This window comes from Malania oleifera, chromosome 1, assembly GCF_029873635.1.
Source record: "Malania oleifera isolate guangnan ecotype guangnan chromosome 1, ASM2987363v1, whole genome shotgun sequence".
Lineage (NCBI taxonomy): Eukaryota > Viridiplantae > Streptophyta > Magnoliopsida > Santalales > Ximeniaceae > Malania > Malania oleifera.
In genome coordinates, this window is record NC_080417.1 from 116,891,719 (window position 1) to 116,906,994 (window position 15,276).

Genomic DNA, 15,276 nt, shown 5'->3' on the forward strand with positions numbered 1-15,276 from the left:
ACTCGTTTGGGGGGATATAACGGGGAAACTATGGGTTTTTCATGATTACAATTTTGGGAAAAAGGGGGCGACGAGCTGCATCCCTGGTTTTGTTAAAAACCTAGAGTATATGTTGATTTATACTGTGTTATAGGGATGGTCGTGCCTTGACTTGTTTAAACTGCATATGTTTGGAAAACCATAATTTTAGTTTACCAAATGGGTGTGGTTTGTTTGGTTATATGAGCATGCAAGTGTGTGTAATTTGTTTAAATGCTAGTAGGAACGCGGTTCTGAATTTGTTCTAGGTACTGAGAGTGTCCGGCTCTATATCCGAGGGCATATGAAATCGTTGGCCATAAATTGGCAGAGTGTCCTACTCTATATCTGAGGGTGTGAGCCTATTCCGATAGACAGGCCGAAGAGTGTGGATCCACTAGTTTAGCGCCGGTACGATGCCATGGGAGTCGGGGACTAGCCATGTTCCAGTGGCGCCGTGTTACATGGGTTGGCTATGGGCCAATTCCGTATGTCGTGGGCCAACTTCGAGCAGATGAGTGTGACGACATCGGGATTTCTGATCATGTGTGCGTGCGTGTATGCACTGTGTAAAATTGGTACTGGACTGCATTTAACTACGTGTATATTGTATCATGATAACACTCAAATGTCACACACCGATATAACCTGTGTTCTTCCTTACTAAGAGGTGTCTCATCCCTATTGTACGTACATTTTTACAGGTCCTTTGAGTTATCGGAATTAGCGTCCTTGTGTCAAGAGCGTAGTGGTCGGTAGCGTAGTGGCCGGTGTACTGCGAGTAGCGCTTGGGTGAGTGCTAGGACTTGTATTTTGTGGGTTGCCATTTTGAGATGTGTTGGGCACCCAGTTGTACGTTGTTTGATGGAACCTTGATTCTATCCTTGTATAGACTCTGGTATGGTACTGTATGTATATAGAATGACCTTATTTCACTGCGTACATTCTATTATGTTTGGATGTGTATAGGGTGCCTGGGAACCCCATGGGGTCGGGCCCTCATCTATTGTCCTGTATCTTTGGATGTTTAGTATGATATAGGGACTGGTTGATTTACATTTTCACCCCTGGGTCCCATTTTCGGGTTTGGGGCGTGACACTAAATCCAGTCTTCGGACCACACAACTCAATCATGGGGGTTATACATTATGTTAGCCCAACAAGGCTGGTTCTTCAATGCATATATGTGAATTTATGTAAAATGGGCTATATTAAGCCGAAACTATGTTACGAAGGAAATTATGTATTTTCAACGATATAGGTGTGAGTACAGTTTTCAAATTCCATTTCACTTACAGTTAAATAAATGGATGTATTTTGTTCACACTAAAACTCATGTTAGTCACACACTGATGATAATCTAATTCGTTCTATTGAGAAGTGTCTCATCCCAATATACATCTCATTTTTCAGGACCTTCAGGGAATCGAACCTAGCGAGCTACGGGGCTAGGATTAGATTATATGATTGTTGTAAGTGCTTGCGAGACATTGGGTTTGTCATGTTTTTTTCTATTTTGGGATGTAAGATTAAGATTTGGAGGTAAATGTGTAACTACGATGGTTTTTAGAACTCTAGTTGTAACGACCCGGCCCTTTACACAGACTCAGGTGTCACTCACATACATCAAATACCTATACCTATTCAAGATATGGAAACAACCCGCCCTAAACAGGGACATACGGGTGTAAATCATACATAATCATGATGTAAATGTCGCAGAAAAATATAAACATCCATTAGGGTTACTACTAGCCTTATACCAGAGTTCACTGATATATCCATAATTTACATACATTCGGACTTAGAGTAATCGTCATATTACAACCCTCCAAAAAGGACTTTCATCAAGTTTAGTACAAAAATTTAGATGCTTACGTAAGCTAACCAAAATAACCTCCCTAGTCCTTTTATCTACTAGGACCGACGCACGGACAGACCTGAAAACAAAGGTCGTAAGATAGGGTGAGACACCTTTAAGTAAGGAAGAAGGAGTTACAACAGTGTGTGACTGCATACATGCATATTTTCATTCTTCATCTGGAATATAAATCACATATTTTCAATATAGTAATGCATCAGGTATATCATTATTCATATTACAAAATTCTCACATCTGTCTTTCGACCATTTAATGATTTATCAGATGACCAACAACAAAATATCCCTATAACCAGTTTTACCCCGTGGCTCGGGTTGTGCACTAGTACTCGTCCAATGCCTTGTTCGTGCAGACACTGTCAAGTACCTACATACGATCCGACTGCTCCCATTGGCCCAATATCAGCCAATGGTTTCATCCTGCTAGCCGACCATCTTGGTACCCACATCGTTTAATACGTGTGGTTGAACGTGTACATCTAACTACGATATCGTGCCGTATCATATAACAGTGGTTTCATTTCACCCTGCAAAGAAAGTATTTTTCAACCCTCATGAGACTCTCAAGTTGTGGTTCCGTGTATCATAAATTCAATTTATACAAATATGATAACCTGCGCAATTCCAGTATTTTTCACAAATTCAAATAATAGCATTGGGTTTAAACCGGCATCTTTCCACTTAGTTTGCCCCTTTTTGTTTACTGATGCGGCTCGATGTATCACCAGCCTCCGTTTATCACATTCTCAGTATAACAAATTTGGAATTTCATTCCCATATTATATATCAGTAGTATAGAAAATACATTCATTTTCATTTCAACATATATCACACAAGTTTGATACAAAAACCCGCTAAATGATAGAAATTCAATATACATAGTTTAACTAAATAAATAAAGGAATCGAGCCTCTCCTACTATAGTATAAATAAAAATAAACAATATTTGTAAAATTTGGAGATCACATGTCGAAATCCTCGTTTTTACCAAAAATCGTAAAATCGTAAAATCGGCATTTCTACTCGGTAGAAATTCACAAATAAGCAATTAAATCATACATAATAACATAAACTAGATTTTTAGCGGTTTAGTTTTTCAAAATAGCTGTTGTAATCAAGTTCCCCTTACCTTATACTCGAAATGAAAGTTCGTATGAAAACGGTCCAAATCGACAACCTGAGATCCCAAAAACCTAAAACCACAGAACATAACCTTACTATGTTTTCTACTGCTATCCAAATATCCAATCAAAATTAGGATCAGATTCCTACCTCGATTCTTGGAAAAACCCGAAACTCTCCGAAACGACGATCCGATCCACTAAAAGTGTAGAGTTTCCTCTTCTGATTCACGCACTACCCTCCGTTTTTGGAAACGGACGACGAATGGCGAAGGATCTTAGAGAGAGAGAGAGAGAGAGAGAGAATGAGAGAGAATAAGAGAATTTATAGAATAAATTCTAACTTAGCCCTTAAGTAATCTAAATAAATATCTCCTCCAAGATATTTATATATAAATATCTCAAAATATCTCTTTTCAAAATATCTTCTCCAAAATATCTTTTTATTTATTTATTTGTTTTAATTTTATTATTATTATTTTCACGGGGTCAGGTTACTACACTAGTAAAGTATTGAGATTTAATTATCTTCCGCTACATGTTTTAAATTGAGTTATGGATAGGGATACCTAGGACCCCTTTTTAGGTTCGGGTCGCTATAATTATGGTATCAGATATATATATATGTACGTATGTATGTATGTATGGATTATTTATGGACGGAAATGTAGCACTTCGGACCCCCACCGGGTTCGGGGCGCTACAATTTGTGTCTTTTTGGCAAACCTCAGGGGAGATTCCTAAAATTTTTGAAATGTCAGAAGACGTCCTTAGAATTTTTAAAATCTCAAGAAAAGTCTTTTTTTTTTACCAAACTTCAGGGGAGGTCAATATCATTTGCCCTAAAATATAGTATGCGAAGTATAATCAAGTACAAGATTATCAAAATGTATTATAAAAAATTATTTGTTGTATAGCCTAATAAAATAATATTATATAATAAAATTTTATATTTATAATTATAATAGCATAATTGATAAAATAGACATTTTCAATTCCTAACTTTGCATATACTAAATAATACAAAATCATTTTAATTTTAATTTTATATTAAATTAAACATAATGAGAAGAATTTGATATTTCAATTTCAATTTCAATTCCAATGTCGATTTTGTTGGTTGTCCCACCCGGGAGTATATACGTGTGTTTTGCAACGGATATACAATAGAGTCTAGAGGGGGGTTGAATGGACTCTTTTCGCGTATTTAAAATTTTCTCTACAAAACAAAAACTCTTGACAAGATTGCAAGCAATTATATCACAATATAGGTAATGTAAATCAAGCACAAGACAAATATAAAAGAGTGAAGGGAGAGAAAGCTTAACATCGAAGATTTAATGTGGTTCGGTACCAAGCCTACGTCCAGGCCTTAGTACCAAGCCAAGGATTCCAAAATCCACTATAAACGCTCCTTCCTTGGTGGAGCAAGCCTTACAACTCGGGTACACAACCCTACACTCGAGAAAAAATCCCTACACGTTCACAAAGAGCCTTCACTCGAGAATAAATCCCTACTGCTCACAAAGAGCCTTCACAAATTTGGTTCACAAAGAACCTTTCACAAGATGATGTAAATACAAAAGAATGCTCCTCAAATGAGCCAATATCAATTACAAACCAATCTCACACTACTCTTTCAAGGTATGATTCAAATAAGATAAATGAACAAAAGAGATTGAACACTTGTGGATGCATAACTATAATGCAAAGTGTTAGGTTTTGCATAAAATGATATTTTTTACTAAAATGATCAAGAACCAATCAAAACCATACTAAACAAGTCTATAGACTTGTTTTTATAGCCAAAAAGCCCTTATAGCCGTTAACTAGCCGTTTGGAGCAACTCCCAAGCAAAACTAACCATTTTCTAGCTGTTACAGCATTGTTCACGAGACCTCTAGTCGATCATTCACCTTCTCTGGCCGACCATTCACTTCACTGGTCGACCATTGCTTTGCACTAGTTCACCAGTTGCCTGGTCTATGAGGATCTTTTGGCTATTGACTTAGTCTAGTCAACCATTCTACTGTTCTGGTCAACCAGTGCCTTGAATCATAAAAAGTCACCAACATAAAAGTTGTGGAAATTTTTTTTAGCTTTCCAGGGACACCAAGATCGTTCTTTTTGGACTCTTTTAGCAAAAGTTATGTCCAAATACCAAAAGGTGTTTAGGAAATTTGATAAGTGCATAACTTAGGTTTTATACCCAACCAAAAAGCCTTTTAAACACGTAAAGCATTTTTGGACAAAAGTATATGAAATATATTAAGTCCAATAGAGTTTAATACTTGTTCAAATGAGTTTCTAAATATATTAAGTCCAATAGAGTTTAATACTTGTTCAAATGAGTTTCTACTTAAATATAAGATATCTTAATTAATGAAAACATATTTGATGTTTGTTTGATATCTTATATGCTTAATTAGTATATCCTTTTATAAATATACTTGATTTTCTTTGAACCTTTAGAACATAAAACTTATTTTAACACAATCGGGACTAAGTATAAAAATGTTCTTGAAACTAGAATGCTAAAAACTTGTCCCTTTGAAAACATATTTGAGTTTATGATTCATTTGACAAACTCTTAAGTTTAACTCTGAAAACCATGAAAGTTGAGTTTGTGATTTTAGTGCAATCCTATAAACTCACGTGTCCTAGTATGCATGCATTTGCTCAACTCTTACTTAGAAATCATGTAAGAAACAAAACCACAAGAGTTACAATATAGACTACCTCAAACACTCCCCAAATACATATAAGACTACATTTAAGCTTCCTTTAGTCGTACTTGGGCTCTTTCAAGTACGTGTCCATTTGATCTTCCTATTCGAACATATACTTGGTCCGATCTTTGCCTTCGATCTAGTACTTCATGTACGAGTACCTATACTAAACATGATCTATAAATGTAGGAAAACACTAGGAACAACATATAGGTCAATATCATCAAAACACTTTAAACAATGATGGTGTAGCCACCAAGGTTAACATTCTCCCCCTTTTTGATGAAATCTAACCTATTACTAATTTATTTAATCTTTGCATTTATATTTATATTTATCATAACTTATAATGCAAAGATAAGCTTATCTAAAACCACTAATGAGTTATTATCATCAAAACAAGATAATTAGGCTCACGTAGCCTCTAAGGTTAACAGATTTCGACTCCAATTGTGTACTAGGGGTCTGTTTGGTATCATTACTATTTTCTGTTTTCAGTTTCTATTTCTCCACAGTGGAAAAATATATTATAAAAATGTGTTTGTTTCTATAACCAATTTTTTATTTTTTGTTTATGATTTTCAATTGTTTGCCAAAAAACTTAAAGTTAGATTTTATGGTTTTTAGTTGTTTTGACAACCTGTTGTCAGAAATTTTAATATTTAAAATTTGTTTTTTTGAATCAAATCATTCATTTTACGCACTTTTAAATTAAAATCAAAATTAAATGATCATATGAATTTAAATATAATTAAAATAAAAATATACATAAATTTTAAAAAATAATAATAAAATTATTTACAAAATACTTTTATTGTTTTTCAATTATCGTGTCAAATAAAATTTTTATATAAAAGTAAATTTTGAAAGTAGAAAAATTAATTAAAACAATTTTAATAAATTTTATCTTTATTATAGTAATTTTTAATGTCTATTATTTGTAATTTTATTATTTTAATCATAGTTTTATAATATTTTGATTTAAAAATGAAATTGAGCATTTTTAAATAAGTTTTTAATTTGTATTAGTTTTATAAATATTAACCAAACAAGCTGTTGGTTTCTAGTTTTTAGTTTCTATTTCTAATTTTTTTATTTTCAATTCTGGTTTTCCTTTCTCTAAGATAGCATTTTCTTGATAGTTGAAATCAGAATTGAAATACACTAGAATCAAAAACGAAATGCCACATTCTTCTTTCACGTTTGGTTCAATACATAATCGAAATCGAAATTGTATTATAGTGTCTGGTCTAAATAGACATAAGAATCATAATTGAGTTTAGTTAGTGCAAAAGATTTATTGAATAAATTTAATATGAAATAATAATATTATAAATGTGATTATTACACAATATATTCTTTTACAATAAAATCATTTTAAAAATTATGCACTTGATTATACTTTGCGTATTATATTTTATCATATTTTTAATATTATTTTGTTTTAACTATATTACTAATATTACATTTCATCTTATATTTTATAAGCGGTATACTTTAATATGTAGTTTATTAGATGTAAATAAAAATCTCATATACTATAACACTATAACATAATTTCTTGTTTAACATAAAATAATAATATAATAAAACAACCATCGAAGCATTATATTTTATGACACATAGTATTTTATTCTTTTTTATATTATATAATTAGTAAAATGAGTTATTATATATTTATATTAATAATATTAACTAATAATATAATAAAAAACTACTATAGCATTATATTTTATTACACAATAGTATTTTATTATTATTTTTGTGTTATAATATTATTATATATAATGTAAATATTAATAATAATGGTTAAAATATTTTATCTTATAATATATAATATATTATTAAATATTTATATTTAATGATGCCATAATATTAATGTTATTTTCTAGATTTATGTAATAGATATTATATTATATTATATTATATGTAGTGTTATATTAATACATATTTTATTATATTATATATAATACTACATTATAATATATATATATATATATATATGTATATACCTTCGTATATTTAATGTACAATAGTATTATATTTTTTTTCTATATTACAACATTATTAAATTTTATTATTATATATTTATAATTGACGATAATAATAAATATTTTTATTTATTTTTAAAAATATAAATAATAGTTTAATAAATCAATAATTATACCGTAAGTATATCGTAATATTTAACATCTAATATTGTTCTACAAATTTTTATATGTTATAAAGTTATTATATAGAAAAAAAAAAAAAAAAAAAAAAAACTTCACCTCCTTTGAGGTATGGCAAAAAGACAGAAACCAGTCATGAAAATTCAAAAATTTTAAAAATTTTAAGAACATTGCCTAAGATTTTGAAAAAATACACAAACTTTTTTTTTAAAAGAATTGTCTTTTTACAAAATACAAGATGAGTTTGTACCTTTTTGTCAAATCTTATGCGAATGTAGCATTTTTTAAATCTCGAGAGATATCACTAAGATTTTTAACATATGAGGGGAGGTTAGTATTTTTTTATCAAATTTTCAGGCATGTTAGTTGCTTTGCCCTATAAAAATACTGTATTTTCAAGACCAAATTCTAAAATCAAAGGCTGCCAAAATCAAATATAAGTAAAAAGAGAAATCTCATTTCTACATGAAATGATAATCGAAATAAGATGACTGTAAACAAACATTAGGATTGAGAATCAATTGTTTCAATTCTAATTCCTATGATTAATTCCAATTACCAAACATCATCTAATTTTTTATAATGATACCAAATGCCCAAAGTGTTGGTCATATTTCCCTTCTTCTAATAAGCCATTGCAAACAATCGTTTTCGGATTAATTTAGCGGCTCCCTAAAAGGACTGTGCACACGTGTGATTCAAGATAATAGCCAATATCTATTTATCTTCGGCAAATCCCAGGCCGACACCTATGTACTCAATGAAACAGCACAAATGGCTTAACACACAATCCCTTCCTAATCCTGCCACCGGACACACTAGCCCTTCCTTCAAAACTGCCGCCCCAAGCGATGTACAAAGCCGTCTTACTCGCCTCCATGGATAGAAACCCTGTCCAAAACGACAGATTAGGAACAGTTGGGACAAAGCCTCAGCGAGTGCAACTTTTTCTCATACGCGAGAGAGTAAGCGACCCCAAAACGGTCCACTAGTAGTGGAGGCTGGAGAGTGCGCCGAATAATACGGCCCGACTCGTGTGCCCGAGCGAGCCGGCCCAACTGTAGTCACGTGCGTCGGACGGTCCTCTCTGTCTCTCTCTCTCTCTCTCTCTCTCTCTTTATGGAAAGGGGCTTCATTTCGTAACGTCATTTTGAAAACAAAGGGCTCTCTCTCTCCCCTGCCCCCCCTCTCTCTCTCTCTAGCCGGAAAGCGAAAAAATCCCGCTTGCGACCCTTGAAATTCAAGCTCTTACGGTGCTGTCTGTGTCTTATCAGGAGAAATAATGGCGGAGTTTCCTCCGAACATGGAAGACGGAGAGCTCTGGCTTCCCTCTGATATTTTCTTCCCCGAAGAAGTTCCCTCTAATTTCACCCCACACCTCTCCTCAACTCAGCTTGCTTACATGGACCACCTCGCTCAGCGCTTCGCCCGCTCCTGCGTTCTCCTCCAAACCCCCACTAAACCTCCCCACACTTTCCATCCTAACTTCGAGGTCTCTCTCTCTCTCTCTCTCTCTCTCTCTCTCTCTCTCTCTCTCTCTCTCTCTCTCTGTTGCTGTGTGTTTTTTGAGATTCATGGTTATCAACCGTCTCTTTTGTTTTTGTTTTTTGGGCAACCAGAGGTTTAGGCTTCCGGTTCGGTTTAATCAGGGCCTTCCACAACCGGAACAAGACTTTAGCGTTAATGGGGGTCTCCAGTCTGGACCTGAAGCCTACTGCGGGAGTTGCAGGCCGCTTTACCCGTGCCGTTCTCGGAAACCGGCCAACCCCCAGGTAAACAGAGGCCGGAAACTTGAATCCGATTGGGTTTTTTGTGTTGTCCTTTTCAGTGGGTTCATGCCTTTCGCTTTTTGTTCTCAGCTTTAGTAGAGTTACTTTGGTTTTTTTCTTTAAAAGATTTGGAGTGTTCGGTTTGCGTGATTTGTTCAGGTTGAGGGTTTTGTGGGAACGAGGGCCAGGGTTTTGGAGAGGCAGCAAAACCAGGTCCAAACCCGGTTCGGGCCGTTTCAAGGGAGCGAAGTTGGGATGGGTGGTTTTGCAAGGGAGTCTACAGGGACAGGCGTGTTTCTTCCCCGCGTTGTCAACACCATCCCTTCCGCTGCAGCTGTAGCTAGAAAAAGACAAGGTAATTTATGACTATTTTCTGTTTTAGGTTCCTTTTTTTTTTTGGGTTCTCTGCTTTATGGTTTTCAAGAATTATGACTATGCGTTTTTTTTTGCCCTTTGGATGAGCTGCAGTCGTCCTTTCTGCTACGCTTAACCTAAACTAGGCTCTGTCTCTTCACGTTTTTTCCCTCCCTCAACTCATTGCTGGTCAATTCTAGTTTCAAAACCCAGAAACCAGAACTGTTCGTGGTTTCTGTTTTCATGCGTCTCTGTGGAAAATTGATATATCCATATATTCAATATCTCTTTACTTTCTTCTTTTTCTTTCCCCCCCTTTTTACTTTTTTGTTGAACTGCAGTCACAATCCTTAGCCACGGCTTTGACAGTGCCATAATTGCTTAGAAACTGATTTAAAAAAAAAAAAATTTGAATAGAGGAAAAAGTGAGAATGAAGTTGGGAAGCCTTGTTCCTCTCACACTCACAATAAGTAGGGCAAACAAAATAAAGGAATGGTATCCCCAGAGTGTGGTTCAGTGGTAGTGCGGATTAGGAGTGCCTTTCACGAGGTCAGGTGTTCAAACCCTCCTGGACTCGTTTTCGTCCTTGGACTCCTGAATTTACCTTCCCTTTGAAGTTATGAGGTCAACTTCAAGGGGCGCAGGATTAGTCATGTGGACCGTAAAACGGACACGTGGATACTTGGTGCGTAATTTAAAAAAAAAAAAAAAGGAATGTTTTTTAGCCGTTTTGCTTTGCAAATTTAAAGCAAGGATGAAAATGCTTGAGTTCATATTTTTTTTTTTTTTATGGTTTCAAGTATTAGAAAATTGAAACGGTTTTCAGAAAACCATTTTTCAGAATCCTAATTCAAGTTTCCATTTACTTGCTGTGTAACTATCTTTTATTATTTTCTTTGACCATTATTTTAGGTTTGTTTTTATGGGTTCCCCGGATGGAAAAAAAACAAAAGGAAGAACTAGAAATTGCAAATGCTTTATCACATATGCGGGAGGTTGAAATTTATATTTAAATTTTAATTTATGTAAATTTAAGTAAAATATAATAAAAAAATAAACTAATTAGCTTCACTTAAATCAATTCAATTTCAAGGAACCATAAAATTTAGGATCTTTAATTGTGAACCATAAATTTAATTTTTTTTAAGTTTAGATTAAATAGAATACTTATATAAATTTAAAGTTAAACCATAGAATAAATGTTTCCAAACATAATTCAAAGTTATGTTTGGATCATGCATTTTATATCTAGTTTTTCTATAAATTTAGATACAATTTATTATAAATTTATATTATAGTTACAAACTCTGATACTAATACTGCATTGAGAGCATGATTTTATAAATTTAAAATCAGACTTTAGTAAATTTAAATAAATTTTAATACGAATTTAAATTTACAACCTTCCAAAAGTAAGCTCCAAACAGGATAAGCCGGATGGTGTTAAATAAAGCGCGAGTAACAAGATCAATCTCTAGGACATGGTAGACTTCATTGGTATTATAATCAGCAGTCATGTTTCAGCAGTCTCTTCTTTTATTTTTTTTCACATTTGTTTCTGACATGGTGCAAGCTTTCTTGATCTTGAAAAGATCAAAAAGTTCAAAACAGTAAAATAGTATGTTAAAATAGTACCAAGTTAATGCGCCATGAACTGCTCATGCATGGGGATTGCTAATATCTTCACTTTGACTGACACTAGGTCTCAAAACAACTTATTTAATTTATGGGTCAATAATTAATTTTTTAAATGAGAATAAAATAATTATTTCAGTTGAGATTCACACAAGGTACATTTTTTGGCCCTTCTAACTAAGCACTTCAACTTAACTATTTTTTAGCGATTCAAAAGAATTACTATTACAAGGTGGTATGAGTTTATTATTAATTAAAGACTTGTTTGGTAGGATGGAATGAGAAAAAACATGTGGGGTCTTCCTCTTCCTCTTTGCATGTCTTTGTGCTTGTATATTAGGTATTAAATAAGTGACAAATTGATCATTTATTTATATTATAGAATGTGATGAGGGAGAAATTTCATGTATAATTTTTTTAATGAAATGGATTAGATTCAAAGTAAAATATAATAAAAATTACATAAAAAATATGTAATAAATGAAATTCATTTCATTCAATTCTTACATATCAAACACAAGCAAAAGTAAAAAATGGAGAAGCATCATTTCTTTTCCCCTTCATTCATCTTCTTAGTTGGAGTGGAGCATATTGAAATAAAGCCAAATACTGTACTCTCTATTTCTCTGGATGGCAGGTGTGAGGAGCAAGCAGGAGAGCATAGTATCTCAACAAAGAAGCGGCTTTGTGGGGGTTGGGTTGGGGAAGCAGCAGGAGGAATGCCATTGCCAGCAGCTTCCTGCTGAGATTGGTTTGCCCCAGGATTGGACCTACTGAGCTTTACTGCGCTACTGTAATGGGATCATCCTCTGGCTTTATTTTGAACTTGAAGTTGATGATGATGCTGATGACGACTTAATTAATAAGATCTCCAGAGAAAAGAACAAAAAAGTCGAAGGGTCATTTGGGTTTTGTGCAGGAGATAAAACTGAAGAAAGTAGAATTTTATAGGCATTGTGAGTTTTCATGCGTCGTGTTTGCTAGATTCTGTAGAAATAATGGGAGTTTTGAAAGCTTTGTTTTAGGAACTTGGACTGGTTCTTTAGCTTGTACGTATTATATTATGGTCGTTCATAGAATAATATAAACTTTTTAGAAGCCCTACTGCTTTTGCTTTTGTATGTGTAGCATTTATTGCCAATGACTAGGTATGGCAGTAGAGTGTAAAGCACTCCAGCATTTCCGTGTGGCTTTACTTATGCAAGTATTGCTTTACACACTTATGATTTCTGCTGTGGAATATGATCATCTCATATAGGCTATTTAAGTATTAACATAGCAAGAGGTCTACGTCTTCCGTTCATGTAGTTGATCCTAACCAATGAAACATAGCGCTTCTATTGAACATAGTGTATAGCATTTAGTCTCACATCGAAATGTTAGGATAATTTCACTCTATTGTATATATATAAATCTCAAAGTTGTAAACTAAGTACATCAAGTGATATTAACTTCTTCTTGTATAGTTCTTTCTCATTTACTTCTTTCTTGGTATCAGAGTAAGGTTGGGTTCCTTATTTAAGATCTAGGTTCTCAATTGAGCCATATGCTCTACATTTGTTACCTATGTGGAGCTTGTACGTCAAAAAGCTTTATTGGTAGTAGGTTGAGCCGTATGCTCCAACGACCCTCAATTGAGTCTTATTTGGCGGTTCGTGTGTGAGCATCATGAGTGGTAAAATGAGAACTTCAAAGTTTATAAAGACAGAGCATGTTGAAGTGCTTGAGGCAAGAGTGACAAAACTTGAAACTTTGGAGATAAAGTTGTTTGAACTCCAAGGATTTGTGACGAAATTTTCAAAAGAGAAAGGCGTGTCAATAGAGTTTGAGGCTGCCAGAGAAAACACTAGAGGAAACCTCTATAATGTATTTGAGCTTGAGAATAGAATTGTGGAACTTGAGATATTCTTTTCACGTATAAAATCGCTGAAAAAAAAAAAAAACACCAATAGAGCTTGAGGTCTTTCATAGGAGTATTGAGCAGCTGGAAGCTTTTGAGAATAGGCTAAAACACATTGAGGGTGTGATGTTATCCCTTACATCCCAAGGGGGGAGAGCCAATAGAGCTTAAAGCCTTCTTATGGGAGTTGACTGAAATTCTTTTTTATTTGCGTGCAGAGAATGTCAAAGAATCCATTGACACCTTGAAAGAGGAGTTCAAAGAGGTGGGCGAGCTCCAGAACATAACGAACCAGATTCAGAACAAGTGCTATGTCAAATTAAGGTACCAAAACCTAAATATTTTGCTACTAATAAAATCTTTTTGAGATGGTGATAGGTTGATAATCAACTCTCTCGCTCACTTTTGACAGCCCACATGGTGGAAATCGGCCGAAAACCTACCAATTCACAAATAACCGTGCACACAAAAGGTGATGACCATGATAATATGACAGTGGAGTGGTTGGAGGACTTCCACCAAACAACAGAGAAAGGGTAATGGTTCACGCCGAGCGCCCGGGAGGGGTAGGTAGGGTGAACGCTACATGCTCTAGTAAGTTAACATTGCAGAGAAAAGGTAATGGTTCATGCCAAGTGCTCAGGAAAGTAGGCAGGGTGTCATGCCAAGTGCCAAAGGGTAGGCAGGGTGAATGTTGCATGCTCTAGTAAGTTAACATTGCAGAGAAAGGGTAATGTTTCACCCCAAGTGTAGTGACCCTAATTTCCTTTAACATAAAATATAACATAATTATAAAAAAGTCAATCCGAACCCGTGGGTAACGGGGACACTTGTCAATCACAGCGGAAACCTAAGTAGTAGTAAAATAAAATCTCAATCATTCAACCATGAAACATAATACTAGAGTTATTTACATTCCCAAAATACTGTATTTATTTATAATCTTCTAAAAGTCAAAATAACACTAAGATCATACAACAAAAATCTCCTGATCCTAATTCAACGCTTACCCTTCTAGTAGGGAAGCTAAACCCACTCAACGGCGACCCTGACCCGCCGGTCCCTCTAGGTTTCCTGAAAATCATTTAATATTCGGGGGGGAGACACTTCTCAATAAGGGAAAATAAACTAAATATAACTGTATGACAACATGAATATTTAAGACACTTATACGTATATAGTACATTTCATAACTCTGTAAACATTCATCATATCATACTGGATAATCATATAATTTCATATTTGTTAATAATTCATAACATACATAAAACATATGTTATAACTATAATACTGAAAGTATACCCAGGATACATAGCTAGCTGGTGTCATGTATTACCCCCCATGACAGGTTGTGTAGCTCGAAGGCGGGGCCCGACAATGGCTGGCTGACCACTGTCGAGTCAAATATATCTGTAAGTACGATGAGCCCGCCACACCCTGGTCCGGATTGCCAAGTGGACGTCTACACTCTACTAAAAGCCACATTGACTATCCATCTCCCATCCCCTCGTGGGATGGTTAGCACTAATCTGAACGTAGATATCTGATCTACATATAGTTACGGTATCGAGCCCCTGAACTGAACTAAACTAACATCCTGGTTGTGATAACATATAATACATGATCATATATAACATTATTACGGCCTCATGCCGAAAGTATAGTAATTACGGCCTCGTACCGAATATAACATAATT

The 15,276-nt window shown here is 34.4% G+C and overlaps 1 protein-coding gene and 1 long non-coding RNA gene across 2 annotated transcripts; one reads left to right on the plus strand and one right to left on the minus strand.

The window, feature by feature from the left end:
- Positions 1 to 2,063: 2,063 nt before the first annotated feature.
- LOC131161886 (uncharacterized) lies at positions 2,064 to 3,343 on the minus strand. The gene is made up of 3 exons (XR_009138641.1): positions 3,172 to 3,343; positions 3,029 to 3,092; positions 2,064 to 2,426 (listed from the first exon to the last, which is right to left on the minus strand). It is a non-coding gene; the product is annotated as an uncharacterized LOC131161886 (long non-coding RNA).
- A 5,628-nt stretch (positions 3,344 to 8,971) lies between these two features.
- Positions 8,972 to 12,780, plus strand: LOC131157471 (uncharacterized). The gene is made up of 4 exons (XM_058111661.1): positions 8,972 to 9,412; positions 9,540 to 9,692; positions 9,849 to 10,044; positions 12,317 to 12,780. The coding sequence occupies exons 1-4, from the start codon at positions 9,203 to 9,205 to the stop codon at positions 12,454 to 12,456; spliced, it is 699 nt and encodes a 232-aa protein (XP_057967644.1). The 5' UTR covers positions 8,972 to 9,202; the 3' UTR covers positions 12,457 to 12,780.
- The last annotated feature ends 2,496 nt before the right edge of the window (positions 12,781 to 15,276 follow it).